The 27,693-nt window shown below is 42.6% G+C and overlaps 1 protein-coding gene across 4 annotated transcripts in view; it reads left to right on the top strand.

Moving 5' to 3' along the window:
• Positions 1-27,079, top strand: part of DOCK8 (dedicator of cytokinesis 8) — a 222,900-nt gene extending 195,821 nt beyond the window's left edge. For all 4 annotated transcript variants that reach the window (XM_065907912.1, XM_065907916.1, XM_065907913.1 and 1 more), the window contains 9 exons: positions 606-749; positions 2,163-2,294; positions 2,747-2,881; positions 4,515-4,604; positions 8,107-8,343; positions 10,799-10,942; positions 12,678-12,784; positions 23,076-23,246; positions 23,632-27,079. In XM_065907912.1, coding sequence (XP_065763984.1) covers positions 606-749; positions 2,163-2,294; positions 2,747-2,881; positions 4,515-4,604; positions 8,107-8,343; positions 10,799-10,942; positions 12,678-12,784; positions 23,076-23,246; positions 23,632-23,692 — 1,221 coding nt within the window. In that variant the 3' untranslated portion in view covers positions 23,693-27,079. The remainder of the gene's footprint in view (positions 1-605; positions 750-2,162; positions 2,295-2,746; positions 2,882-4,514; positions 4,605-8,106; positions 8,344-10,798; positions 10,943-12,677; positions 12,785-23,075; positions 23,247-23,631) is intronic.
• The last annotated feature ends 614 nt before the right edge of the window (positions 27,080-27,693 follow it).

Genomic DNA, 27,693 nt, shown 5'->3' with positions numbered 1-27,693 from the left:
CTGGCCCTGATCACTGCATTCTCTATGAGAGACTTTCAGCTTTATGGTTTATGTAAAAGAAAAGTGTATAGAAAGGAACAAAATGTTTGAGGGGAGAGAAAAAAAACCAGTAACTGCTGCATTGTCATAAAGATTCCCACAAAGAAAGCCTTCTCATTTGCAATTGTCATGTGATATTATGACTATTCACCTACAAGCCAAGTCAGTAGTATCAAGTCCTTTAGAGTTTCACTCAGCTGGTGAAACAAGGAGTCTAATTAACTTTTTTAAAAGTTAATTTTAAAAACCACAATCCCTGCTGAATGTCCCTTAGGTCCTTTCTCTAAAGCAACTCAGCTGTTGTTATGCTGAGGTAAGTGTCCTTTCTGTATCTGCCAATGGTTAAAAAGAAAAGAACATCTTGAGTTTTGAAGGCCAGTGGTTCTATGTGTTCTTTCAAAATGAGTGGCAGCCAGAGGCTGTTCTAGATGGCATTACAGATCTTTTACAGTCATACAAGGTGAGGCTGTTGGAGTGACGGCTTCCTCATCCCTACTGTGGACTCCTGTGGTGCCCTGTTAGCCGGGTTCCCCAACTCTCCAGGCTCATCCTGAATTCTCTTCCAGAATATTTCTTCCAACGTGCTGGAGGAGTCTGCCGTCTCTGATGACACCCTGTCGCCTGATGAGGATGGGGTGTGCTCCGGCCGGTACTTCACGGAGAGCGGCCTGGTGGGCCTACTGGAGCAGGCGGCCGAGCTCTTCAGCACGGTCAGTACACCCCACCCTCTGGGCCGCCCCAGTCAGCCTGAACTTCAGCGCTAGCGCCCTGTGTGTGGGCTTTAGCGCCCAGCCAGTGAGTGCCTCTTCATGACGACACCACGTGCAGAGATGCTCAGGGCCGGGGAGGGGCCGGAGGACTTTGATGTCTGTAAATTGGCTCAGCTCTCAGGGAGGTGAGAAAGCCTTTCATCACTGCAGTCTTCTGGCTTTCACTACTTGCTCATTAGCTGGGCAGCAGTTTCACAGTATTATTTCCATTTAATAGAGGTGGAAACTAAGCCACAGCAAGGTGAAATGGCTTGCCCAGGCTTACACAATAAATCACAAGGCATGTTCTCATTCTCTCATTTACTCTCCTTGAGAGAGCTCCTGGGGTGGAGCCTCTGGGAAAAGAGAAAAGAAATAGAGCTTTCCTGACAGCTGAGTAATCCTCAGGATTGTCACAGGCCACGGACAGCTCAGATAAATGTAGGAGTAGAAACCATAGACACTCCCCTCACTAACCTAACCTGGGTCTGTTGTTATTGTTCAGTCATGTCCAACTCTTTTGAGACCCCATGGACTGTAGCCTTCCAGGCTCTGCTGTCCATGGAATTTCCCAGGCAAGAATATTGGAGTGGATTGCCATTTCCTCTTCCAAGGGATCTTCCCGACCCAGGGATTGAATCTATGTCTCCTGCATTGCAGATTATTCTTCACCACTGAGCTACCTGGGAAGCCCAGTCTGGGTCTAAATACTCCAAATTAAAGGGAAAAAATGTATAGATTAAGTTACTGAGTTTCAGGTCAGGAAAGAAAGTCTGTTGTTCATTTTCATAATTTCCCTACTCCCTCAAATTTTAATCCAAATAAATATTTATTGCTTCACTCAATTTAGCTGATCCAATTTGTTTTCATCCTAATATTTTTCATTCTTCTCTACTTTTCATTTCCAAGTTTCCACCCTACATCCTATGTATTTTAATTTTTGTTTTAATTATGTTCTGTTTTTCCAGCTTTCCCTTTCAGAATCCAGATAACATCCAGGATACTTTGTTTTTCCTGAAATTCAAGAAAACCATCTAGTTAGACTCCTAAGTCTTTTCAGGCATTCAGTGAACATCTGGCTCTATGAGGACCCCCATCTGGCTATATGATACCCAAGATTGCCTTCCTGAATTGTTCTTAGTCCCTGCTGCCAGTCTCCTGTCCTATTTTTTCCCCAGGAAACCCCTCTTTCCAACTTAACATTATCAGATAGGACCATTTAGCATGTGTCTAGTTCAGTTTGAATGCTACAACCATCCCAAGACACTCAGAGTTTATTCCTGCACTGTAAGATATTGTGGTGCCAATAATAAATCCATTCCCTAGTGCCCAGTGGATTAAATTCTCTTTGATTTTTTTCCTCCTCTTTCCAAGGGAGGACTGTACGAGACGGTTAATGAGGTCTACAAGCTGGTCATCCCCATCCTGGAAGCTCATCGAGACTTCCGGAAGCTGACCTCCACCCATGAAAAGCTGCAGAAGGCCTTCGACAGCATCATTAGCAAGGTAGCTGAGGATCCTGACTAACAAGTCCTATAATCTGATAGCAGGTGACTCTGTCTCAGAGATGCTTAGCCCTTCTTCCTCTCTAGGGAGTGACTGACCTTATGGACATCAGTACTGTAGCTCTTTCCTATCAAATGGAAAAGGGCTCGAAATAGAGGACTGTAATTCAAACTTTGAAGGAAGGCAGTTGAATTACTTTACAACCAGGAATGTGAAAATCTCTTAAATTCACTTAAAGAAATCCTAGAACTCTTTCATGGGTTTCTTTTTTTGCTATTATTTCCCAAGTTTGTTCTATAAACATTAATTTTTTTAAAAGTGTGAATTGTTAGTATTTGCCATAGGAATAAAATGTCTTGTAACCCAACAGTAAAAGACTCCTGCCCTTTGCAACCCAATGGATCCTCATGAATTACAAAACTAAGGAGAGGTTTTCTTATTTTGTCCATCAGGGTCATAAGAGGATGTTTGGAACCTACTTCCGAGTTGGTTTCTATGGATCCAAATTTGGGGATTTGGATGAGAAGGAATTCGTTTACAAAGAGCCTGCAATTACCAAGCTTCCTGAGATCTCTCACAGACTAGAGGTAAGACAAGTGATTCTGAGCGATTAACATTGTATACTTTACAAAAAGCAAGTTGTAGTGGGTCATTACAACAAAACTAAGAGTCATACATTCATCACTGATCCATATATAAAGTTTCCCACATTGCCTATATAAAAGCAAGATATTAGGTGAAATCATGAGATAAAGCAAGGGAAGGATGCCTGTGTGGATGCTAACTCTTCAGTCACGTCTGACTCTGCGACTCCTTGAACTGTAGCCCACCAGGCTCCTCTGTCCGTGGGATTCTCCAGGCAGTGTATAGCCTGGAGTGTATAGCCTCCTCCAGCGGATCTTCCTAACCCAGGGATCAAACTCGAGTCTCATGTCTCTCGCATTGGGAGGCAGGTTCTTTACCACCAGTGCCACCTGGGAAACCCCATACTCTTCAAAGTTTGTAAATTTATATGGTGAATATTTTTCCAAGAATATCCAAATCAATGTCATGTGCTTTCTTGTAAACCTTTCCAAATTTCAGTAATAGTTTTTCAGCTTGGAGTTTATCATCTTGACTTTAAAGTCATCTGGCGAAATTGTCAAATTTCCCCTAGAAAATTCTGTGGTCATCTTTTTGGTGTTACCAGACAACACTTCCAGCTTATGACTTGGAGATGCTCGACTGTAGGCCTACTGTGTCCTGGGCACAGTAAACTCTTCCTCTTGATCCAAGGAGCACCCCTCTCTGGATAATCAGAGTCAGCACCCAATCCCATGTTCTGGCAGCCGCAATCCAGCCTGCTGTTTACATTTGATCCAGAATGTAGCAGAAGAGAGAGCATGTTCTTGAAGGAAAAGCTGGAGAAAGGGAGAAACAATCTAGAGAAAAGTGAGAAAGAAAGAAACAGACATGGGAAGAGCCAGGCATTAAGAACTCAGGAGGAAAGTCATGGGGTGCCCCCTAAGCAAAATCATCTCAAGCTGAATAAGTGGGTCCCCTGAAATGCTGATGACAATTAACTGGAAATTCACTTTTTGCTTTCTTGCTGTTGCTTTGAATTTATGTCCTTTCATGACTGTCGAACTTAAAACACTTTTGTTGTCAAATTGCTCCTTATATCGATACTATCCATCCATGCCAAATGAGACAAGAAACTTTAATCCTTACTTGACCCAACGAAGCCATGGTTCAAAGTGAATGGGTGACTTGCGCAGTTTTTCAGCTCATGAGAGGAACTAGCAATTGACCCCAGGCCACTTGGTTTCCTAATATGCTTCCCCAATTTAGAACTAGAAGCATATATTTTACCTTCCTGTACGCTGCGGTTTGTCACTCTATGGGAAGCCTCGTGACCTCCAAGTTCCTAGGGTACAAAAGGCGAGAAGTAAATAGTTCTATGCCCTGGAGCATCTTCTGGAAATAGATGATGCTGTTGAATTAGATGTCAAGCATACATTTTATATGGACGTATAGATCAGTTTGCAAATGCTGGACTTCATTTTATTTTTATTTTTGTCTCAGGAAATGCTGAACTTGCCTCATTAACTCAGAAGAACATTAAATAATTCAGAGAGCACATTCTACCATACACTTGTTCCAAACTTATTCCGCTTCTAGAGACAAAGAGTTGCAGCATGTTAAAATAACCTTTATAATCTGTTGGTTTCTCTTGCCTAGGCATTTTATAGTCAATGTTTTGGTGCAGAGTTTGTGGAAGTGATAAAAGACTCTGCTCCTGTGGACAAAACCAAGTTGGACCCTAACAAGGTATGGGAATATTGCAAAAAATAGCCATTAGGCTCTGATTCCCTTTGTTCTTCCCCCTAAACATCAGATGACCTCCTCTGTCTGGACTCCATGTCATTTCAATGTAACCAATTTTTTTGTTGTTGTTTATGGTTTAAGGGTTAAGTCTTAAACCATACTCGATGGCAGGGATCATAATAGGAGCCACCATTTATTAAAGCCCAGCTGTATGCCTGACACTGCATTAAACTCTTTACATACACCATTGCATTTCATCCTCCTACAGCTCCTTGATGTAAACATTGTTATTCCCATTTTACAGATGAGAAAAGTAAGATTTAGAATAGGTAAGCAACTTCCAAGATCATGCAAGTGTCAAAGCCAGTATTCAGACTTGGGGTCTGTGATCCTCAATCCTGATCACTTCTAATCACTTCTTTACTGCCCTTCTATTAAAACTTCGAATCCTCAATTTAAAGTATGTTGAAAAGATACAAACTTCTCACTGACAGCATTTGGTCAAGGCATTCTTTTCAGCCACATACAGGGTCATTGTGCTGTTGGAGGAATGATGAAAAGGGCTTGGACTTCAGTTTCCTCACTTTGCATATGAGGGTATATTCTGTCTCACCCCCAAGTGGGTGTTCAGTTCAGTTCATTTCAGTTCAACCAGTCAGTCATGTCTGACTCTCTGTGACCCCATGAATTGCAGCACACCAGGCCTCCCTGTCCATCACCAACTCCCAGAGTTTATTCAAACTCACGTCCATCGAGTCAGTGATGCCATCCAGCCATCTCATCCTCTGTCGTCCCCTTCTCAATCAGTCCCTCCCAGTATCAGGGTCTTTTCCAATGAGTCAACTCTTTGCATGAGGTGGCCAAAGTATTGGAGCTTCAGCTTCAGCATCAGTCCTTCCAATGAACACCCAGGACTGATCTCCTTTACGATGGACTGGTTGGATCTCTTTGCAGTCCAAGGGACTCTCAAGAGTCTTCTCCAACACCACAGTTCAAAAGCATCAATTCTTCGGTGCTCAGCTTTCTTTATAGTCCAACTCTCACATCCATACATGATCACTGGAAAAACCATAGCCTTGACTAGATGGATCTTTGTTGGCAAAGTAATGTCTCTGCTTTTTAATATGCTGTCTAGGTTGGTCATATTCTGATGCTCAGCATGCAGAGTTAGTGTCAGACTCCGCCAGCTAAAACTCAGTCTTGTAGGAGCTTGCCCTCACTTTAGGTGCCAACCTCAAGTGGGACCCCAAGCAGCCTGCATTTCTGACCAGACAAATGCAAATGTGTGGGTTCCCTTGGCACTTTTCAGTAGATAATCCACTAGAATGACTTGCAGAACTCAGAAAAGGGCTACACTGATGCTTATAGTTTTGTGATAAAGGTTGTACAAAGGGCTAGTTCTATACCAGAGCTTCTATGCCTTCTCCTTGTGGAATCCAGGCCTGGCGCCCTCCTCACATATCAATGTGTTCACCGACCTGGAAGCTCCACTGAGCCTTGTTGTCCAGGGTTTTTATTGAGATCCCATTACATAGGCATGTTTGATTAAATCATCAACTACATTATTGAACTTAGTCACCAACCTACTCCTACCCCAGCAGTCAGACTGGCCCAGAGTCCCAGTTGTCTAATCTGAAGATTGTTCTTACTGATGACCAGCCATCATCCTGAAGCTATCTAGGGACCCACCATGAGTTACTTCATGAGAATAACAGTGACTATCACTGAGGGAATTCCAAGAGATTTTGAAGCTCTGTGCTAGGAAAGAAGGACAAAAACCAGATATATTCTTTATTATACCATGGAGTGATAACTGCCTGCTCAGCCCAGATATGTACCTGAGAGAGATTTCTAAGCTGTTGGACATAATGCAAGTTCAAGGTATTTTTAAGGCCTGAGGGACAGAGGAGGAGTTGCCATCACGGCAGGCCTATAAAGTGAAGAGTCCACACTCTTCTCTCAGTTCTGCCTTCCATGATATTATGAAGATGATGCCAGTAGGAAGAAAGTGTCCAAATATCAGAGTTTGTTTTTCTACATATTTCAAAGGACTTACTTCAGATACATTCCCTAATCTAGGCTTGAAGCAATAACTGTGGTGAGTAGAAGTGCTTCACACGGAAATGTTTGAGGTCTTTGAAAGACAAGATTGGCTGTTTACCCGTGGTGAGCTGTGCACAGCACACGCCCTGCAGAGTTATTGGTGACATATCTGACGTAGAATGCTGTTTTCCCCTCTGTTAAAATGCCCAAAGTAAGTTGTGAGACTTTTAAATGAGAATCTATACCCGGGATTATAACCAGATTTCACCACACTGAATAGTGATTTATGGGTACTTATTAATAGTCAGTGACCTTATCTGTCCATTTCAGTGGATGAGTGTTGCAGAGTCTGTGGTCATTATCATTCTTCTTCTTTCTTTTAAGGCCTTCTTTCCTAATAAGTGCTATTCTTCATAGTGTGTTGGTATGGATGCATGTGTATGTGCAGACATTTTTTTATACATTTTAAAGTTAAATATATGCTATAAAACTCCCTTTTTTATGTGTATCTCTATAAATTTTAAATCAAGACATAAGTTCCATCACCCCAAAATATTTATTTCCCCATGCCTCTTTGTGGTTATCCCCTCCCTCTGTTTTTAGCCCCTGAAAGTCATTAATCTATATTCTGTCTTTGTAGTTTTGTTTTTTCCAGAATGCCATATAAATAGAATCATACAGTAAACAAATGGACTCATACAGCCTTTTCAGTCTGACTTCTTTCACTTAGCACAGTGTATTTGTGATTCACCCATATTGTAATGGTTCATTCCATTTTACTACTGAGTAGTATTCTGTTGTATGGTTGTACCAGAGTTTGTTTATCCATTCCCCACTTGAGGGACACTTGGGTTTTTCCTGGTTTTTGTCTATTATGTATGGAGCTCCTATAGACATTTGAGCCCAGGGTTTAATATAAACACAAGTTTTCATTTCTGTTGGCACACACACCAAAGTGGGGTTGCTGGGTCGTATGATCAATATAATTCAACAGTATAAAAAACTGCCAGTCTGTTTCGTAAGGTGGCTGTACCCTTGTGCATTCCCACCATCAGTGTATGAAAGCTCCAGCAGCCCCCTATCCTTGTCAGCCCTCGGTATTGTCAGTTTTCTTTAGTTTGGCCATTCTGATAAGCATGGTTGTTCTGGAAAGCAAAGTTTTGCTTCTTCTGAATAGCAGTTTGCAAACTCTCACACCAGGTTTCAGTTGGGTCATGAGTTCTGCTAGGAGGGGCAGCCTGTGGACCTGACTTCACCCTCCCTTCACCTTCTCCCAGTGCTATCTCTCATCTCCTCGGGGGTGGAGAGAAAGGACGGCTAAAAGCTGGTGTCTCCCCCAGTTCTCTCAGCTTTGTGAGCACAGAGGGGCGTACTGCCACTCCCTGTCCTGAGGTTCCCCCACCCCAGTGCGCCCTGGGTGGTGGTTTGCAGACCAGCTCATCCCTTCCCTTTCCCCACTCAGGCCTACATACAGATCACTTTCGTGGAGCCCTACTTCGATGAGTATGAGATGAAAGACAGGCTGACCTACTTTGAGAAGAATTTCAACCTGCGGAGGTTCATGTACACCACCCCCTTCACCCTGGAGGGCCGGCCTCGGGGCGAGCTGCATGAGCAGTACCGGCGGAACACCATCCTGACCACCATGCACGCCTTCCCCTACATCAAGACCAGGATCAGCGTCACCCAGAAGGAGGAGGTAAAGGCACTGGGGGGACGGGCTTGGACAGTGGCCATGGCTGAGCCAGTGGGCCTGGGTCTCCTCCCAGGATGACGCACAGGCTGCCTTCACGCTCCTTCGTGGCAGACTCACATAAAAATCTAAAAAGGGATGCCTTTGAGTTATTATTAAGGTGGTTATCCTCTCACTGTCCTGGTGCCAGGGAATCCCATCTAGGCAACTGCATGCTTTATAGCACACTTGATATTTAAGTATATTCTACTTTAAAGTTATATCTTTAATAGAAATGTATGTACATGATTGTAACATTTACTTTGTTTTTATATTTTAATGTTAAACTTACATGAAATATAAAATTTTAAAGATTTTATTTAAATTTTCACATATTTGAAAGCTTCAGGTGATTTCAACAGCATTCTGTTGTTAATTATCAGAGACAAGAACAGCAAGTGAGTAGCCCCAAGGAGTTGATGTTGAGCTATAGGAGGGCACCATGCCAGTTAGGCAGGAGACCAGTTGTCTTCTAGTCCCAGCATCCTCCTGTGACACAAGGCACTTATCTTCATCAGTTTCCCTATCTAAACGTTGATAAAGGAAAGACTTCTTTCTCTCTTCTGGTTCCACGTGTAGCAAAAGACCTCAAATTCATGGGTCAAGAAAATGTCTCAAGCTACAGAATTGCTGAAAATTAGACATAAGTATTTTCTTTTAGTTTAAAAGACATACATGTACATTAATTTGTCATTCATTTTGTGTAGAGTCACTGCCTTGCCTGTGATTTAGGGTTGTCTGATCACAATTCAGCATTGTCTTTCTTGTATAAACCTCACCCATGATGCAATATCCATGTGTTCAGTTTTGGTTTCTGTAAAGCAGAGTGAGAGCTTAAAGAACCTTGTAAAACAACATGAGAGCAGAATGCTTCTAGATTTTTATGATTTTTTTTTTTTTTGCCCCTAGCTTTTGACCGTTGTCTTGAGCACACCTAATAAGACAGGAATCTTTATAGCAACTCAGTTTCACAACATCTTGCCCAAGCATTAGCTTGGTTTTCATAGAAACAACTCTTCTTCTTTCCACACCCATAATTCACCAGTTTCTGCATTACTGAATTAGATTAGGTCATTAAAATAACAAGTATAACAGGCGTAAACAAGTTGGTGAACAAACAAATGAATTGTGGTGAATAACACACCTCCTTGTGCAGGAGCATAGGGACTGAGCTTCCTGGAGAGCTGCCCACCAGCTCATGTATTCAGCAACCACATCACAGTATGGGTTTCACAGAGGGCAAAGAAAGCCCAAACTGATGACTCGGCTAAGAGAAGGTTCACTTAGAAGGCATCTGCTGTATTTCTTACTCTTTTAGACTTCTGAGCACTAGGACAAGTTGGTACAGCACAGAAATAAAATCATGGTCTCAGTAAGAGTCCTCACAATTTTTCTTGGCCATTTGTAGTTCCTCCAAGAATGTCAGTATGTTAGTTTGTTAAGGCTAATATAACAAATTACCACAGACTGGGTGTCTTAGAAACCGAAATTAATTGTCTAATAGTTCCAGTGACCAGCAGTCAAAAATCAAGGTACTGGCAGAGTTGGTTCCTTCTGAAAGACATGAGGGAAGGTTCTGTTGCAGACCTCTTTCCTTAGCTTGCAGATGACTGCCTTCTCCTTGTGTTTTGTTACATCATCTTCCCCCCGTACATATCCCTGTGTCCAGGTTTCTTCTTCTTAGATGGACATATAACCATGTTGGATTAGGCCCATCCTAATGACTTCCTTTGAACTTGATTACCCCTGTAAAGATCGTATCTTAGATAAAGTCACATTCTGAAGTCCTGGAGTCTAAGACTTGAACACCTGAATTTGGAGGGGACATGACTCCACCAATAACGTTTAGACCACACTCCAAACCAACAGAACTTAACAAGTAGTAGATTGACCCTGAAGAGAATTCTGTTTATCAAGAATTCACCTTCAAGGTGATTTAGAGAAAGCACATGATGCCAAAATCTTGTGTTATGGTGGAGAAGAAAGTCTTCATTACTGTGCTTTCCCAATTTTAAGTCAAGTAACTTACTCAACAATAGAAAAGGAAACCTAACAGTGTATAAGGAACATGGATTTTGAATGTGGATATTATTGTGGTCAAAATCGGACCTCCCCACTTATGACTGGTGTCATTTTGCGTCACTTACTTCACCTTACAAATCCTTCTTTGATTGTAAAGTGGAGAGAATAGGAGTTTGTTTAAAGAGGTAAATGATAAATGTATGTAAAGCTTCTGGTACATAATAAGTACTCAAGAAATGTTAGACTCTTCCTTCCTCATAACCTGTCAAGATTATTCTAAATTGCTCTGAAAACCTTCACTGCTGCTTCAAACCCAAGTGTCCTCTTTGTCATAGCTCCATGCTTGCTCATGGCTTATAAGACCTGACAGACCTTCCCTACATTTATGTCTCACGTTCAGTTTGTTTTGACACCAATTGAAGTTGCCATTGAAGATATGAAGAAGAAGACTCTGCAATTAGCAGTTGCCATTAACCAGGAGCCTCCTGATGCCAAGATGCTTCAGATGGTGCTGCAAGGCTCTGTTGGAGCTACTGTCAATCAGGTAAGCAAAACTAGCTGGTGGCAGCTCCTCTGGTTCTCGTTATTTTGATTTTCATTGTATGTCTGCACCCTCCTTCCTTGAAGTCAGTGAGAAGTCTGATCAACATGCCAGTGGTGTTCTTAAACTTAGACTGAACACCTGAGGTCTCTTAGAAATCCTAGAGCTGAGTGGACCATGTCTCAGGAGTACCATTTCCTTGGAGAAGTCTTCAGTTGGGGCCAGTTCTGGCATATGATCCGGGTGGAGTGCTTAGTCATTTCCACTTTAGGCAGAGTTGTTGCAGGGCCTGAGATGAATCTTAAGAATGCCCTAAGAGAGAAGGGAAAGGGTCTAGAACATCCACCTCCTACGTCAGTCAGATGAAACCAGCATGTCAGGAGCACTGCAAAGCAGGAGTGACCTGGAACCCCACTTCTTGGGCCACTTCAGAACAGACTGAATCTTCTCAGATTCATTAGAATTCTAACTCCAGTCTCACCATGGGACTTATCCAGCCTCAGATGGAGGGCGTTCTAACAGTTCTCTCTGTCCAGTGTGCTGCTTCAATTTCAGAACTAAATCTACACACCTTCACACTCAAAACTCAATGAGTGTCATGACCCTTCCCTCACTCTGCACAGCTGAACTCCCCTGCAAGAATTCTGTGCCCAGAGAATTATCAAGGCAACAGAAATGGTATTCATTACATTTCCAAGATCAGAAAATATTAAGAAGCTTTTGCTTTTTCTAAGTCCCAATCTTTTTTTTTTTTTTTTTTTAATTTTTTTATTTTTCAGTGGGTTTTGTTATACATTGATGTGAATCAGCCATAGAGTTACACGAATTCCCCATCCCGGTCTCCCATCCCACCTCCCTCTCCACCCGATTCCTCTGGATCTTCCCAGCCCAACAGGCCCGAGCACTTGATACATGCTGTTCTTTCGAAACTTCCCACCCTCCCCTTCTCCCACAGAGTTCAAAAGTCTGTTCTGTACTTCTGCGTCTCTTCTTCTGCCCTGCATATAGGGCCATTGTTACCATCTTTCTAAATTCCGTATATATGTGTTAGTATACTGTAATGTTCTTTATCTTTCTGGCTCACCTCACTCTGTATAATGGGCTCCAGTTTCATCCATCTCATTAGAACTGATTCAAATGAATTCTTTTTAACGGCTGAGTAATATTCCATGGTGTATATGTACCATAGCTTCCTTATCCATTCATCTGCTGATGGGCATCTAGGTTGTTTCCATGTCCTGGCTATTATAAGTCCCATTATAAGTCCCAATCTTTTAATGAAAACGGAAGACTTTATAAGCCCACAACCATGTGGATTACACATATACTGTGCGTATCTCTGACTCAAGCCAGCAATTACACAAAATGGTTCTTGCCACTAGGGCAACTAGACAAGTGAATATGAATGGATGGATCAAGAAAATCCCTATTTTCGGAAAGCAACTCTAATCATATACCATTTGATGTAGTATATTGCCTTTATATATGAAGGAAAATCTATTATTAGTAGCATTTGAATAAGGAAATACATTTATGCTTTTGAATGTTCTCCTAAAACTGTAGACTCTTCCTAGGGAATTGACATTTTCCTGAGTTCAAGACCTTCCTTGATTTTTTTGTTTCAGTTTAACTAACTACAGGATCAAATGTTCAAACTAAGAAGTTGCTCCAACATTTTCTCCCAAGTAATGCCACTTTCTTTCCAACATCAGTAATGTTTTTCACTTTTTTCTATCAGGGACCCCTGGAAGTAGCCCAAGTATTTTTGGCTGAAATTCCAGCTGACCCAAAACTTTATCGGCATCACAACAAGTTGAGATTATGCTTTAAGGAATTCATAATGCGGTAAGAGGGGAAATGACTGGGAGTTCAGCAGAGCAGTGCTTCTTGAAGTGTGGTTCCCAGGCCAGCAGCTTCTGCATCCCCTGAGAAATTTGCTAGCGAGGCAGATTCTCAGATACCAGTCAGACACACTGAGTCAGAATCTCCAGAGATGGGGCCCAGTAACCTGTATTTTAACAATGCTCGGGGTGATTTGGATGCAGGCTTCAGTTTGAGAGGCCTCTGCAGAGCAACACTACTTGCACTAGTAACTAACAAACTGAATGGTGTTTTCATGTTTATCATCTCTCATGTGCCCTGAAGTCACACTGTAAATAAAGTTAAGTCTTCATTTTACAAAAGAGGAAATGGAGGGTCAGAGATGGGAGACGATTGACTTAAGGTCACACAGCCAGTTAGTAGCAGAGTTGAGTTCACACCAGGTCTTCTGAATCCAAAGAGCCCACACTTCCTTCAGCTTGCTGATATTCCACAGTGCATTAGAGCCTGAGGGTTTCCTGGCACTGGCAGCCTTTGTAATTTCCCATCATACAATAACTGATTTTTATAAATGTAAGACACTGCCTCAAAGTGAGAGAGTCAAGACTCTGTAACTGGAAGTTTACAAAGCTGTAATTGCGATGGCGTTCCCACTGGCAGACAAGCCTCATCTCTGCTCTTGAATTCTGCAGTAGAGCTGGCTGCCGGAGAAGCCTGTTGAGCCTAGACTGGAAGGGAGTCTTGGGGCAAAGCCTTGCAATCTGCTGCCGGGCAGACCAGTGTGCTGGGACTCCCGTGGCCCTAGGAAGAATGATTACGAAGGATCTGATGGCTCCTCACCTGTAAGAGAGAAAGATATCAGAAATACATGGACTAATACTTCTTTTCATCCAGAACCTTAGATCAGCATATAAAGTATAGGAATATCTTTGTTTGGCAGCTGGGGATAAAGGAGGCTAAAAGTTAAAGCTTGCTGAATTCGGTGAAAACTCACCAGAATGCTACTGTCAGATGAGGTTTCCCTCCTTCACAGGCTTTAGTGAGATGAACATAAATTTGCTGTGTATAAAGGAGACATTCTTTGTCCTACAGTGAATCACACCTGCTTAGTAATAGGGGGGTGTGTGTGTGGCTGTGTATATGTGTGTGCACGGATCCATATATGCACATATACATACACATACAGAAATTATATTTATTTTATATTTGAATTGCTTCCTGTATTTCATAGCAATTTTGACATTATGCCAAAGCTAGATATTCTTCAGTAAATACTGCATTTTCATAAAACAAAAGCCTAGAAGAATATTGGGGGGATTTTTAAAGGTCAGTTTATTTCCCACATATTCTCATTTAAAATGAGCTATGGGCGGAGAAGGCAATGGCACCCCACTCCAGTACTCTTGCCTGGAAAATCCCATGGATGGAGGAGTCTGGTAGGCTGCAGTCCATGGGGTCGCGAAGAGTCAGACATGACTGAGCGACTTCACTTTCACTTTTCACTTTTATGCATGGAGAAGGAAATGGCAACCCACTCCAGTGTTCTTGCCTGGAGAATCCCAGGGATGGGGTCGCACAGAGTCGGACACGACTGAAGTGACTTAGCAGTAGCAGTAGCAGTAAAGTCTACTACTACTGTATTTAGAGGATAGGTGTGAGAGCAGGAGAGAGTGGGGTAGACACGCCTGTCCCTGCTTTCCTCATCCCACCTGGACCCTTCTTTGCCCTTGAATCTATTCCTCCCTTTCCCCAGCAGTCTATTTATTAACTAGCAAGAGGGCAAATAAGGGCTCTTCTAGGGTTGATTTTGCTAATTTTTTTGAGGATACCGAGCACCATTTCACCATATTCTGTACCCTTATCTGACAGTCCCTCCCAGAACTGAGTTTTCTTTTCATCCAGGTTCAGATGGAAAAACAAAAAACAAACCATATCGTCATGCACCAATAAAAAGTAAGCTGTTCAGATGGAAATAAAATCTAATTAGGCAATAAAAGTAGAGATTGTGAAACGGTTCAGTAAAAAAAAAATAAAAATAAAAAATAATAATAATAAAATGAGCTATGGGGAGATTCCTCAGCAAACCAGTGGTTAAGGTTCTGTGCTTTCATTGCCAAGGATGCAGGTTCAATCCTTGGGCAGGAACTAAAATCCCACAAGCCATGCAGTATAGCCAAAAAAGTAAATAAATAAATAGTCAATCTATATTTAAAAAATGAGTTATGGTGAAAGGCTCCTGGAGGTGACAGTGACCTGGACCTCTGCAAGGACCTGTGAAATGTTTAATGAGCACGCACCCTGGGACCCAGGTATGATAGTGGTTGTGGGGATGCAGGAGCTGGGTGTTCCTCAGCTCCCGACGAGAGGACTCTTATTTGACTAAACAACAAAGCTATGCAGCTTGTACTAAGAACTGTGGAGAGTGCAAGAAATGCAGGGTTACGGAGTTCAGAAGAGAAGAGTGGGTTGCAGGCTGGAGTGACTGGGGAAGGCTTTATGGGATAACATTACTGACACCTTGTCTTGAGTATGTAGGTGGTAGGAAGAGGGCAACGGGAAGATGGAGCCATTACTGGTAGAGGGACCGACAGGAGCACAAGGCGCAGAGGCAGGGGTGTCCTTGATGCTCTGGGCTCCTCTGGGTTGGCAAGGGCAGTGTTTTCTGTGGGCACGCCAGCACAGGGAGGAGAGCCTGGCAAGACAGTGGTGTTGCTATTCTCTGAATAGAATATAAATGTAAAAGGAAGCTTGCTAAGAGAAGCGACTTTCTGTTTCTTAGTTAAAACCTCCTTATAAATCTATTGAACAAGCATTTCTAATTAGCTTCCAGCCCGAGGACAAGTGACTACAAAGAGAACCAGAGCTGAGTCAAACCAGTCCCAGGCCAGATACACAAAAGGAGATGAATTTTCTTAAGGATGATCCTCTAGCAAAGTCATGTATTTTGATGGTGAAGCTATCTTTCTCCCCAGATGGCCTGCAAAAATGGTTGCTTTCCAAACTCAAATCCACCATTTAAAATGTTCTCCAACTCTTCCAGTGATTCCTATGGGAAACTAAGCTGTAGTCCTTCCCCTGTGCTGGGTGGGCTGCCGCCCTGTTCTGGGAAAGCCTCAAGAACATCTGTCGGTGCTTTTCAAACATTTGCTGTGCAAAAAGATGACCTGGGAATCTTGTTAAAATGAAGACTCTGATTCAGCGGCTCTGGAGTGGGGCTAAGACTCTGCATTTCTAACAAGCTTCCAGGTGCTGCTAAAGCTGCTGGATGGAGCTGAACTTTGAGCAGAGACTGTAAAGATATAGAGGTTGCTTGACTGCCCCCATCTCATATTTTCTCCTCCCTCCCCTCTCCCCAAGGGCTCCATCCATCAGGTCCTGCCTGTTGTCACTCAGCATTTTTCTCCCCCTTTCCTCCCTTCAAAAGAGTGAACATGCTGTTACTTTTACACTTTTTAACAACTGTAGATGCCAGTTCATTCATTCAGCAAACAGTTATTGAGCCCACACTTTGTACCAGGCACCACACTACATGTGTGCCAAAGCAAAGTCCTGGTACAAATGAGACAAGGCTACGGGTGTTATAGTACTTCTGCTCACTACTTCACTGCCAAAGTCAGAGGACAGTGACTTTCTTTTCAGTTTATTTCACATGAATCAAAAGTAGTGGGTGAGACTGTCGTAAAGGTTGCATAACCATATTAAACTGTACATTTACAGTTTAATACATAAATGATGATTAAACTCATCAAACTCTACATTTGCAAGGGTGAATTCGAGGATCTGTAACTTAAACCTTCAACACAAGTAGCAGCTGAGGAAACCTTCCTTTTCTCCATGGCTTTATTGCTTCTCAAGTCCAGTCAGAATGTTGCAGCTCTGCAATGAATAGAGAAACTGTTTGCTCAAGCTGTTTGTACCAGTGTATTTTCTCCCCCAACTCTGCTGTCTGCAGAGGAATGGGAAATGTTTGGGCATGAAAGTGTTCCTGGGTTTGCCTTGAGTGAGCGCCTGCTTCTCAGCAGGCTTGGGCCGTAGATACATCAGTAAGCCCAGATTTCCAAGGTGAACATAAATGAGCCTGAGAAAGTGAAAAAGTGTTAGTTGCTCAGTCATGTCTGACTCTCTGTGACCCCACAGACTATAGCCCGCCAAACTCCTCTATCCATGGAATTCTCCAGGCAAGAATACTGGAGTGGGTAGCCATTGCCCTCTCCAGGGGATCCTTCCAGCCCAGGGATTGAACCCAGATCTCCCACATTGCAGGCAGTCTGTTTACCGTCTGAGCCACCAGGGAAGCCCCCTATGAGTAAGCCTTCCGATGCTGACTGCTAACAGCGGAAATGTATGCCTCCGGTTATACTGCACCTGGGTCCCACTGCTGGGCAGCGGCCCTTCTGACTCAGCTGGGACAGACTGGCTGGAGCTGTAAAGAGCCTGGCAGGCTGACCTGCTGCGGCTGATGCTCATCCAGCCAGTGCTGCAGCTCTTCAGATGGTTGCCAAGTTGGGGCCTTGATCCCCTTCTGAATCATCTCTGGGTTTCAGAAGCCGAGATAGAGAGGTACAGCATTCTGTTTCCCTTCTTTGCTCCCCAGAGCATGCAGACCTTTTAAAACACTGAAATCTGTGCCAGTCTGTATTTTTACTTTTTCTTCTTGTATTTCTTAGCTTAGGCTGCTATAACTAAATATCACAGATTGAGTAGCTGAACAACAGACATTTATTTCTCACAGTGGTAGAGGCTGGAAGACCAAGATTAAGGGGCCAGCAGATTCAGTTGAGGTTCTCCCTCTTGCTGGCTTAACCATCCTCTCACTGTATCCTTACATGGTAGAGAGGAGCAGCAAACAGTTCTCTGGTCTCTTTCTTTGAGGGCATTAATCCCATCATGTGGGTCCCACCCTCCCAGCCTAATTTTAACCTTCATTCCTCCTACAGGCCCCACCTCCAAATCACATCACATGGGGGTCAGGGCTTCAACATGTGGTTTTGGGGAGGACACACCCTTCAGTCTATAACATGTACACTTTCTTATTCATGTATAGAGACTAAATGATTTTTAAATTTACTTTTATATTTAAAGAAAAGATAGTAGGACTCGATGACACCAGTCCCAGATTGCCTTTAAGGGATATTGTTTCAGATACATCAATAGAGTCTCACTGCACAAGGTCATAGAGTCTTAAAAGGATTTATGGTCTATGAAGAGGAAGGAGAGTGAATTTGTCCAAGTGGCCAAAAGATAAGCAACTATTCAGTGTGGGTGATAAAAGAAACAGTTGGTGAAAAGTGATCTGAGTATTTGGTGGGAAAACAAAGCCTTAAAAATCATGAGAGGTTGCTCCGGAGCAGGTCTGTAGTGGGGACATTTGAAGGACTTGTGTCCCTTTTCCAGGGTCACAGAGACCTGTCTCAGTGGGCCTAGGAGGCTTGATATAAAACTGAGAGCCAAGCAGAGCAGTACACATGTGCACATGCGCGCACACACACACTTATATGCACACGGCTTTCCCCTCACACACACACACACACACACACACCCCTACCTTTGAACCCCACCCCCCACCTGGGTTCTGAGATGTTGCAGTAGGTCCTCAGAATCTGCTTCCAGGTATCAGACTCAAGGTTGGACATATTCCCAAGCCCACAGTCCCAATCTCGCCCCTTAAGAGGAGGAGACGGGGCCACTGTGGCTTACCCGAGGGAGGCAGCTGCATGGGCCCCTCTGGGCAGCCCAGCCGAGGGAGGTGGGGGGCTTGGGAACACAGGAAGATCCAGCCACAGCTGTTCCTTCTGCCCCGGGGTGCGCCCCGTGCCCCCACAGTGCCCTGTGCTTTCAGCCACACGTGCCTCCCCAGCAGTGTGATCGGGCGCCCAGGGACTGTGTCTGCCGTTGGACCGTTACCTGCTCTTCGCCCTAGGAGAAGCAGGTCACACTGGCTGCCCGGCACTCCCCGCTGGCAGTCACCCAGCCAGATCTTCAAACACCGAGACCATTTCATCCCCATAAACCCACTGTATAGATGAAAGAAGTGAGGTTAAGGAGACTGTGATTAGCCCAAGGTCACACAGCAGCTAAGTGGCAGAATCAGGTATTAAACTAGTCTCCCACTGAGACAGGCTGGGGTCTGGGATTTGATAGAGGTCAGGCTGGGAGGGAAGAAATGCTGGAGACAGGGTTGGAGAAAGTCACAGGGAGGTGTCCAACTGAGGTGGCTCTGCCCATGGGACCCTCATATCCTCTGAAGCCCTTCCTGCAAAAAGGCCAGATGTTCTTTTGGTGTCTTGCCCCCACATAATCCTTCCTTCCCTTAAAGGGCCTGGAACATATGTGTCATTTCAGTCATGGGAGATCAGGGAGCCAATCTGATCTCCAGCATCTCTATCAGATTCTCCCCTCATTCCAGCAGCTCAGGTGGAACTTGCTGAAGTGTTACCAAGAAGATGAGAAAAGCAGAATACCACAAATTGGGACTCCAGAGAGAATAGTTCCAAATTGAGACCAAAGCCATATACCTAACTTCTAGCTGGAAGAGCCAGGGTCTTTCCTAGGCAGCATTTGTGGTGTTGGGGTCAGGATTGTGGGCTCTTGAGCCCAGTCACCTAACTTTAAATACCCACTCTGCCTTAACTAGTAGCTTTGTGCCCTTGAGCAAGTTACCCAACCTCAGTTTCCCAAGCTATAAAATGGGAATAAAATAGTTACAACCTCTTAAAGTTAGTATCAAAACAGAGAGAGTCAGTTCATAGAGCTTAGAATAGGACTTGGCACATATGAAGTGACTGATAAATATAACATTATGGAACAAATAGAAATTGATCTATTTGAGTAGGAAAGAGAATTAACCTGAATTAAATGTAGATATTGTCTACCAATGACTCATCTGCCTCTGTAAGGTTTGTACCATAACACATGGTAGGGCTGATGAGACATTGGCCTGGGAGCATCAGGATCTTGGATTTACATCCATGTTTTTTGTCCCCAAAGGTGTGTGACTCTGGACAGGGTACTTCATCTTTGCATCTTAGTTTCATCAACTGTGAAAAAAAATGGACTGGAATATAAAACCTCTAGAAGTACATCCTCATTCTTACATAGGACAAATAGTTTATACACATTCTAAGCATTTTATATATTTAATTAATTTAATCTTTATAAAAATTTATGAGGTAGGCCATTATCACCATCATGTCCCAAGTGAAGAAACTAAGACAAGGAAAGCATAAGTAACTTGCCTAATGTCACAAAGTCAATTAGTTGCAAAGCAAGATTCAGAGGTGAGTACTCCAGTTCCAGAGTCTGTCCTTTTAACTATTATGCAATGCAGTTCTCACTATACACTATATTCAGTTGCTAGTAACAGAGAAAGGAAGTAAGAGTGACTTAAGATAGAAACTTATTTTTCTCTCATATAAAATAAGATCAGAGATAGCCATCCCACAGCTGTGTGTTAGTCACATAAAGTCATCAGAGACCCTGGCTTTTCCCATTCTTTTGCTCTGCTGTCCTGGTTTTAGTGTATCTATCCTCATAGTCACAAAATAGCTGCTAAGGCTCTGGCAATCACAATCACATCCTAGGTATAGAATAGAAACAAGAAAAGAGCAAACATCTCCACTCCTTTTAAGAGCTTTCCTAGTGACTTCATTTTATATCTCATCAGACATCCCTTTTTATAAGGGAGGCTCGGGAATGGAGTTTTCCAGGTGGTATACCATCTGTGTGTGTGCATAGCCGATCAGTTGTGTCCAACTCTTTGCGATCCCATGGATGTAGCCCACCAGGCTTCTTTGTCCATGGGGATTCTCCAGGCAAGAATACTGGAGTGGGTTACTGTGTCCTCCTCCAGAGGATCTTCCCAACCCAAGGATCAAACCCAGGTCTCCCTCACTGTGGGTGGATTCTTTATGTCTGAGCCATCAGGGAAGCCTGGGTTTACCACCTAGAGTTCTGTTGTTAAGGAAGACAGGGAATGGATGTTGATGAAGCAACTAGCAATTTTTTGTCATACTTAGGGACTGATGGGTGAGCTATGCTGAAGGAACATTGCCGAGGAGGGAGGGCAAGAGATCCAGAGGGTGAGGGCTCATGGCCACCCTCTCTGTAGAAAAGACATCTAACTCCTTAGAGAGAGGCCTGTGAGAGTTACTCCCCAAAAAACCAAGAACAATGTTCTGAAAGTACAACTTCCTGCCCTTTCTAGTCCGCATCAGTCTGGTTTCTGTAGGACTCTGCTGAAAAACCCCAGCACATTGACTGTAAGAAAATGCTTGTGTTCAGTGAACTTATCAACAAAGTGAACAGCAAAGGAGGGAGCCATCTGGAACAGTGGTGGATCTGAGTGAAAGCTGCACAATTCAGATGTTTGTGGACCTAATAAAAATGTTACAGATAAGACCATTTAAAAAAAATTATTTGTAATGTACTTATATGATCCTGTATACATTTCCCAAGAGATCTGGCTCTTCTCTAGGAGGGAAATTTAATTCATGGCTCTCTTTAGTTTATGGATTTAAATTAACATAGTGAAAATTATTTTAATTTTAATAAGAAAACCTAGAGATTATAATCCAAATGGAAGAAAGAAATACAGAAAACATCTATGAAATACTTTGTTATAAAATTTGTTAAAATATAAAGTTACTATACAAATATGAGTATTTTTCATTCTACCTATTAATATATTTGTCTTTTTAAAACACTATGTGTATCTGTAGATATTATGTCTTCTGATAACAAAGATCGTAAAGAGTGTAGTTACTTCTGAAGTTTGCAAATAACCCATCCCCAAGTTAGCAATTCACTTCTGCAGGCCTCTCATCTGCCAAGGTTACAAAACTGGGCCTTGAAGTCACCCTGAAACTGATTTCATTTTATACGTGGTGGTAGCTCATAATTGTTAGTTAAGGGGCAATAAAAAAATTAATAAGGGGTGATGTAGATTTCTCAGGATTCAAAGACTATATACTGCCCTTTCCTACCTCTTCCCTGAAACCTTTGATATACGACCTTGGGTATACTACAGTTTGCTTCAGTTAATATCAGACTTAAAAGATAGGTGAAAATCCAGTTGCAGGCTTCTAGGGTGCATTGAATGAAGCCTTTCTTCTAAAGCAGGCTGATTCCATGATGAAGATGTGTCCATAGGTTTAATGTTGCTCAGGCCAGGTGGCTTTCCCCTGCCTCACAGCTACATGCTACCTGATTACTTTGTCATCCTGAATATATGTTCAGTACTAATAGGAAGGATTTGATAGCAAGGCCTGGGTATCCATGTTGTTGCTGTTCAGTTGCTAAGTCATGTCCCATTGTCTGTGACCCCATAGACGCTAGCCCTCCAGGCTCCTCTGTCCATGGGATTTCCCAGGTAAGAATACTGGAGTGGGTTTCCATTTCCTTCTCCAGAGGATCTTCCCTACCAGGGATCGAACCCACATCTCCTGCATTGGCAGGGAAGTTCTTTACCACTGAGTCACTGGGGAGGCCCAGGTATCCCCAGTAACAGCACCCAATCAAGCACCACTATTAGGAAAACAGTTTAAACCATGTTGATCATGGGAAGCCAGTGCACCTGCATCATTACTAATCATTGTTGTAGTTCAGTCACTAAATCATGTCTGACTCTTTGCGACCCCATGGACTGCAGCATGCCAGGCTTCCCTGTCCTTCACCATCTCCCAGAGTTTGCTCAGATTCATGTCCATTGAGTTGATGATGCCATCCAATCACCTCTGTCACCTCCTTCTCCTCCTGCCCTCAGTCTTTCCCAGCATCAGGGTCTTTTTTCAATTAGCTGGCTCTTCGCTTCAGGTGGCCAAAGTATTAGAGCTTCAGCTTCAGCATCAGTCCTTCCAATGAATATTCAGGGTTGATTTCCTTTAGGGTTGACTGGTTTGATCTCCTTGCAGTCCAAGGGACTCTCTCAAGAGTCTTCTTCAGCACCACAATTCCAAAGCATTAATTCTCCTAGTCATTGCCTCTCAGCTAAGTTTCAACCATTGTGTTGTCCCTTCAAAGTTTATTGATAGTAAGTTTCCTTGGGTAAAACACTATAAAAGGAAAGGCACGGCTTTGTTATGTTTAAATAAGATAATTTTCTTCTTTGGTGTGTAACATCCCGCATGGGAGACAGACTCTGGAGCTGGCTTTGCAGTTTATTGACTTTGTGACCTGAGGTGAGTTAGTTAAGCTTTCCATGTCGTAGTTCTTCACTGGAGGTGTTACGGTTATAGCATACCTGTATGAGTTAAATATACAAAATTTCTATGAAATACAACCTCCTTTTCTCCCCCCCACCCCCATATTTGCATCTCAGGTGTGGGGAAGCCGTAGAGAAAAACAAGCGTCTCATCACGGCAGATCAGAGGGAGTATCAGCAGGAACTTAAGAAGAACTACAACAAGCTGAAAGAGAACCTCCGACCAATGATCGAGCGGAAAATTCCGGAACTCTACAAGCCAATATTCAGAGTTGACAGTCAAAAGCGGTGAGAAGAAGGCAGGGGAGGCTTTTTTCCTGGAGGATAAAGGACAGTCAGAACTGCAGAGCCCCCAGGGGTGGGAGTGGGCCCTGGGATCAGAGAAGCTACCAGAGCGTGATATGCTCTGCTGGCATCCCAATCCTCCTGCACCTTCTCCCTGACCTCTCGGGGCCCCTCCGTGTGGCCTTCTGCCAGCATCTTCCCAGGGCCAAATTATTGCCTGGGTTTCTCCTGGCATAGTGCAAAGGCATGGTCGCACTTTCCCTTGCCTACTTATTTACTGAGTTCCCCATGATAGATGTCCTTTTCTAGTGAATGATTTTCCCCCTCCCTCTCTTTAAAAGGCTAACTGATCTTTCTTTCCTCTGTTCTTTTCACTCCTTAATTTCAGAGACTCCTTCCACAGATCCAGTTTCAGGAAATGTGAAACCCAGTTGTCACAGGGCAGCTAAGAAAAACTATCCTACCCAGGAAGACTGGAGGCTCTGTGACCCTGGAGAAGGACCCGCTGGTACCTAAAACAGAATATTTGCCACACAGGATATACCACACGCTCCCTGAGCGGATGTACTCTGGAAGTTTTGGGACCCAAGTGACCGTGGGAGTTACATGCAAATGGGGTGCGACCAGACTTCGGACATTTGGCAGATGGAGATGCTGGAGGCTGGTTCATCAGGGGTGCCTGTGTTATTTGTTAAGGCGTGCTTTTTCACGTAATTGTACAAAACAAGGCATAAATAGCATCTCCTGCTGAGTGGTCAGGCACTGCCTAGCCAAGGGATGACTTCCTCCCATCTGTTTTTGAGTTTAACCTATATTTAGATAAACCCAAATTGCCCAAGGGAAAATGGAAAAGTTATCCACCAACCTATTCAGAGTGAACTTGTCCATCCCCTTTTTATGGGAAAAAGCTGAATTTTTGGAGTACAAACATTCCAATAAATCTGTGAGGGGAGTGCTTACTAGAAATCAAAAGATCATGAAGGCTGGAAATCCGGGGATCAATTATTTGTGAACTTGATTCCCTTTTGGTAATGGTGGACTAACTGTTGTACAGTTATTTTTGCTTTTTTGTTCTGTTACGTTGTTAATTTAACACACTTTAGAGAGGTGCACACTCCAGCACTGATGTAAGAGATACTTGGTACTCTGAGTGACCCACTCCAAGTTGCAGATGCTGCATTTACTAAAATTGAAACAATTCTCCTCTAAAGCATGGGTTTTTTTTCTTACGCTGACTCTTGTATCCCTTTTTATTCTCTTCTCTGGGACCAAGTTTATTTTTGTAAAAGAATAATACTTCTGCTTTCATTTCTGAGCATTGTGCTGTCCGTCAGCATGTGTACATCAGCTAGAGAATATATTCAGCTTTGGATTCTTTGGACAAAGATGAACAAAGTTATTATTTGAGAATTAAATTATATATTTTTAATGTGACTGATTACCTTGACTGGTACTGAAAACATTATAAGAATTGCAAGCAAAATGTTTCCTTTTGCAACACCTCTTTTTTTATTTTGACAACTCACAACTCTTTGGTAAAGCATTTCAGCGAAGAAGAAAGATGCCTGATTATGGCCTTGGTCAAACAGTGCTATCCAGGGTCACACCTCATATATAATATTTAGTCTTAGTGGTCATGAGAGAGAATTTCATTTGGATGTCACAGAACTTTTTCATTTATATCATCAGGTATGCATGAATTTATATTCTGAAAGAGGACATTTTTCTTTTAATTACTGAAACTTAACTAGTTTAAATGGCAAACCTTTTGTTCTTTAGACATTTGGGGCAGAACTCTTCCTAAAGTACATGATGTATTTAATTGTTTTCTTAAATGAGTACATATGACATGCTTTAGTTCCATGTGTTGTTTAGTATCTTCTGTGTGGGAGACACTGGGTGAGATCAAGGTCAAAGAACATTGTCACTGCCCGCCAGAGCCTCTCAGCGTAGTGAGAAGAGCATCTGTGTGGCTGTAGCCATAATGCACAGCAGGCTACAAGAGACAGGATGGAATATAACCTTTGCTCAGTGACTCGAGAGTGGCCGTTATTATCAACACCAATTATATTGTGCCTTCAGATATAACAAGAGTTAGGTGCTAAGTCATGTAGGACTGGCTTTTAACTCTTAAGAGCCCTAAAATCCCGTGACCTAAAATATTCCAGATTAAATGTCCCCTGCTTTCACTTTCAGTCTCTCTTGTATTACAGTGGGTACCACACGCTTCATAGGTACAAAAACTTGTGCTCACTGTTGCATTCATGTCTCCTAGCCTAGAACTCAACACACAGAAGACACTTAATAAACATATGTTGAATAATTAAATGAATAACTGAGTAGGCCTGCTTCTAGACCAGCACTGTCCAATAGAAATATAATATGAGCTGCATATGTTATTTTAAATTTTCTGGTAGCTACATTTAAAAAAAAAAATCAGGAAAAGAAACAGGTGACATTAATTTTCATAATACATTTCATTTAACCAATATATACAAAATATTATCAACTCAACATGTAATCAATATAAAAATTATTATTAAGGTATTTTACATTCCTTTTTTCATACTGAGTCTTCAAAATTTGTAGGTATGTATTTTATACTTGGAGATTTTATACTTTACACCTAATATCAATTAAGTTCAGCCACATTTCAGGTGCTCATAGTCACATGTGACTAGTGGCTACTATACTGGGTGGTAAAATTCTAGAAACTCTCAACTTTTACGATATGATGCCTCTGATCTGTGTGCCCAGATTATAGATTGACCAAATAGGAGGAATAGTGTCTAGAGCAAGAAAAACAAAATTCTGATCGAGAGCCCATGGGCTTACCTAGAAGTGAAGCTGGTAGAGTTTGCAAGTGTGAACTTGTCAACACTGGTTTAACTCATTCTCTTATTGATCTAACCCTGGCTCTTTTCTCAATTCCAGATAGTTTACTTGTTCTTTGGGTGTGTGCTCTGTTGTTTCTGACTCTTTGCAACCCTGTGAACTGTAGCCTGTGAGATGCTTCTGTCCATGGAATTTTCTAAGCAAGAATACTGAAGTGAGTTATTATTTCCTACTGCAGGGGAGTTGTTCTTTCTGTAATGGTTATAAATGAAGTGGAGGCATTGCACTTACCTAAGAGATGGCATAAACAAACAACTTGGACGTTGGTCCTCTGATTGATGATGATGAGTGATAGTCGCTCAGTCGTGTCCGACTCTTTGTGACCCCATGGACTATAGCCTGCCAGACTCCTCTGTCCATGGGATTCTCATGGCAAGAAAACTAGAGTGGGTTGCCATTTCCTTCTCCAATGATTGTGTATCCTAAATAGGGGATTAAGAAAGAAACATTTCAGACATTCCTAAGAGTAAAGCAGATTAGTCCTTTTGTATCCTGAAAGTTAGAGAAAGCTGCTATGCGGTGATAGCCCACTTGATTTTACTTTGCAAACTTCTGTACAGGCTTATGGGAGAAACCTTCTGATTAGCTTCATACCTCCTTTCCTGTAATAAGGTGTTGAGTGCAATTGTCACCAGCTCTTAAGAATCTCAGGAAAGTGAAACCTGAATATATTGAGTAGACCTGATTGAGTTTGTCTTAAATGCCATAATACTATTCAGTAAGAAGTCCTTTCTATAACAATACATTAGTTATAAAAGCAAAAACTTTTAGAGCTGTCACTGATAATTGTGTTTGCAAGTATGTTTGCAAAGACAGGGAACTTTTGTTTTGCTTTAAATGTATTTTTAAATGCTTGTTATCTTAAATGTTGTAATGCTGCTATTGACTAAGTATTTTGCAAAAAAAAAAAAAAAGACTAAAACTAAAGTTTCTCATATATTGCTGTGTATGTCTGCAGTAACCAGTGTACTCTTTTTTAGACTTAAAGCAGTGTTTCTCAATCTTTTTCACATTCTGGGTGTAAATGTTATTTACTGAAGCATAATATAACAGCCAGCCAGCCCCTCAACTCATTAGTTTAACACAGCAGTAAACAATACCTCATGCAGTTCCAGTGGATTAGGATCAGTGTGGATGGGCAGTGTGACTTAAGGTCTTGCAAGAGAGGTTGCTATCAGGACTTTGGCCAGAGCTGCTTTCATCTGAAGGCTTGACTGAAGCTGGAGGATTCTGTTCCAAGGTGGCTCATTCATAACTTTAGAGAGTTGATGCTGGCCATTGATGGGAGGCCTCAGTTCTTCTGCCTGTGGACCTCAACCCCTTCTGCATGGGTACTCACTGACTTCCCCCCAGAGTGAGCAGTTCAGGAGAAGCAAGCCAAAAGTGGCCATGTCCTTTATGACCTAGCCTCAGAAGTCATACTCCCTCATGTCTGCCATATTCTGTTTTTCAGATGCAAGTCACAAAGTTCAGTTCACTTTCAAGGAGAGGAGCAGTAGGCTCTGCCTTTGGAATGGAGCAGTGTTATAAAATTTTTGAACATATTCTAAAATCA

The sequence above is a fragment of the Muntiacus reevesi genome, chromosome 17 (genome assembly GCF_963930625.1).
Source record: "Muntiacus reevesi chromosome 17, mMunRee1.1, whole genome shotgun sequence".
Taxonomy (NCBI): domain Eukaryota; kingdom Metazoa; phylum Chordata; class Mammalia; order Artiodactyla; family Cervidae; genus Muntiacus; species Muntiacus reevesi.
Note: the sequence above shows the minus strand (reverse complement) of the source record. Positions and strands in the feature narration are given on the sequence as shown.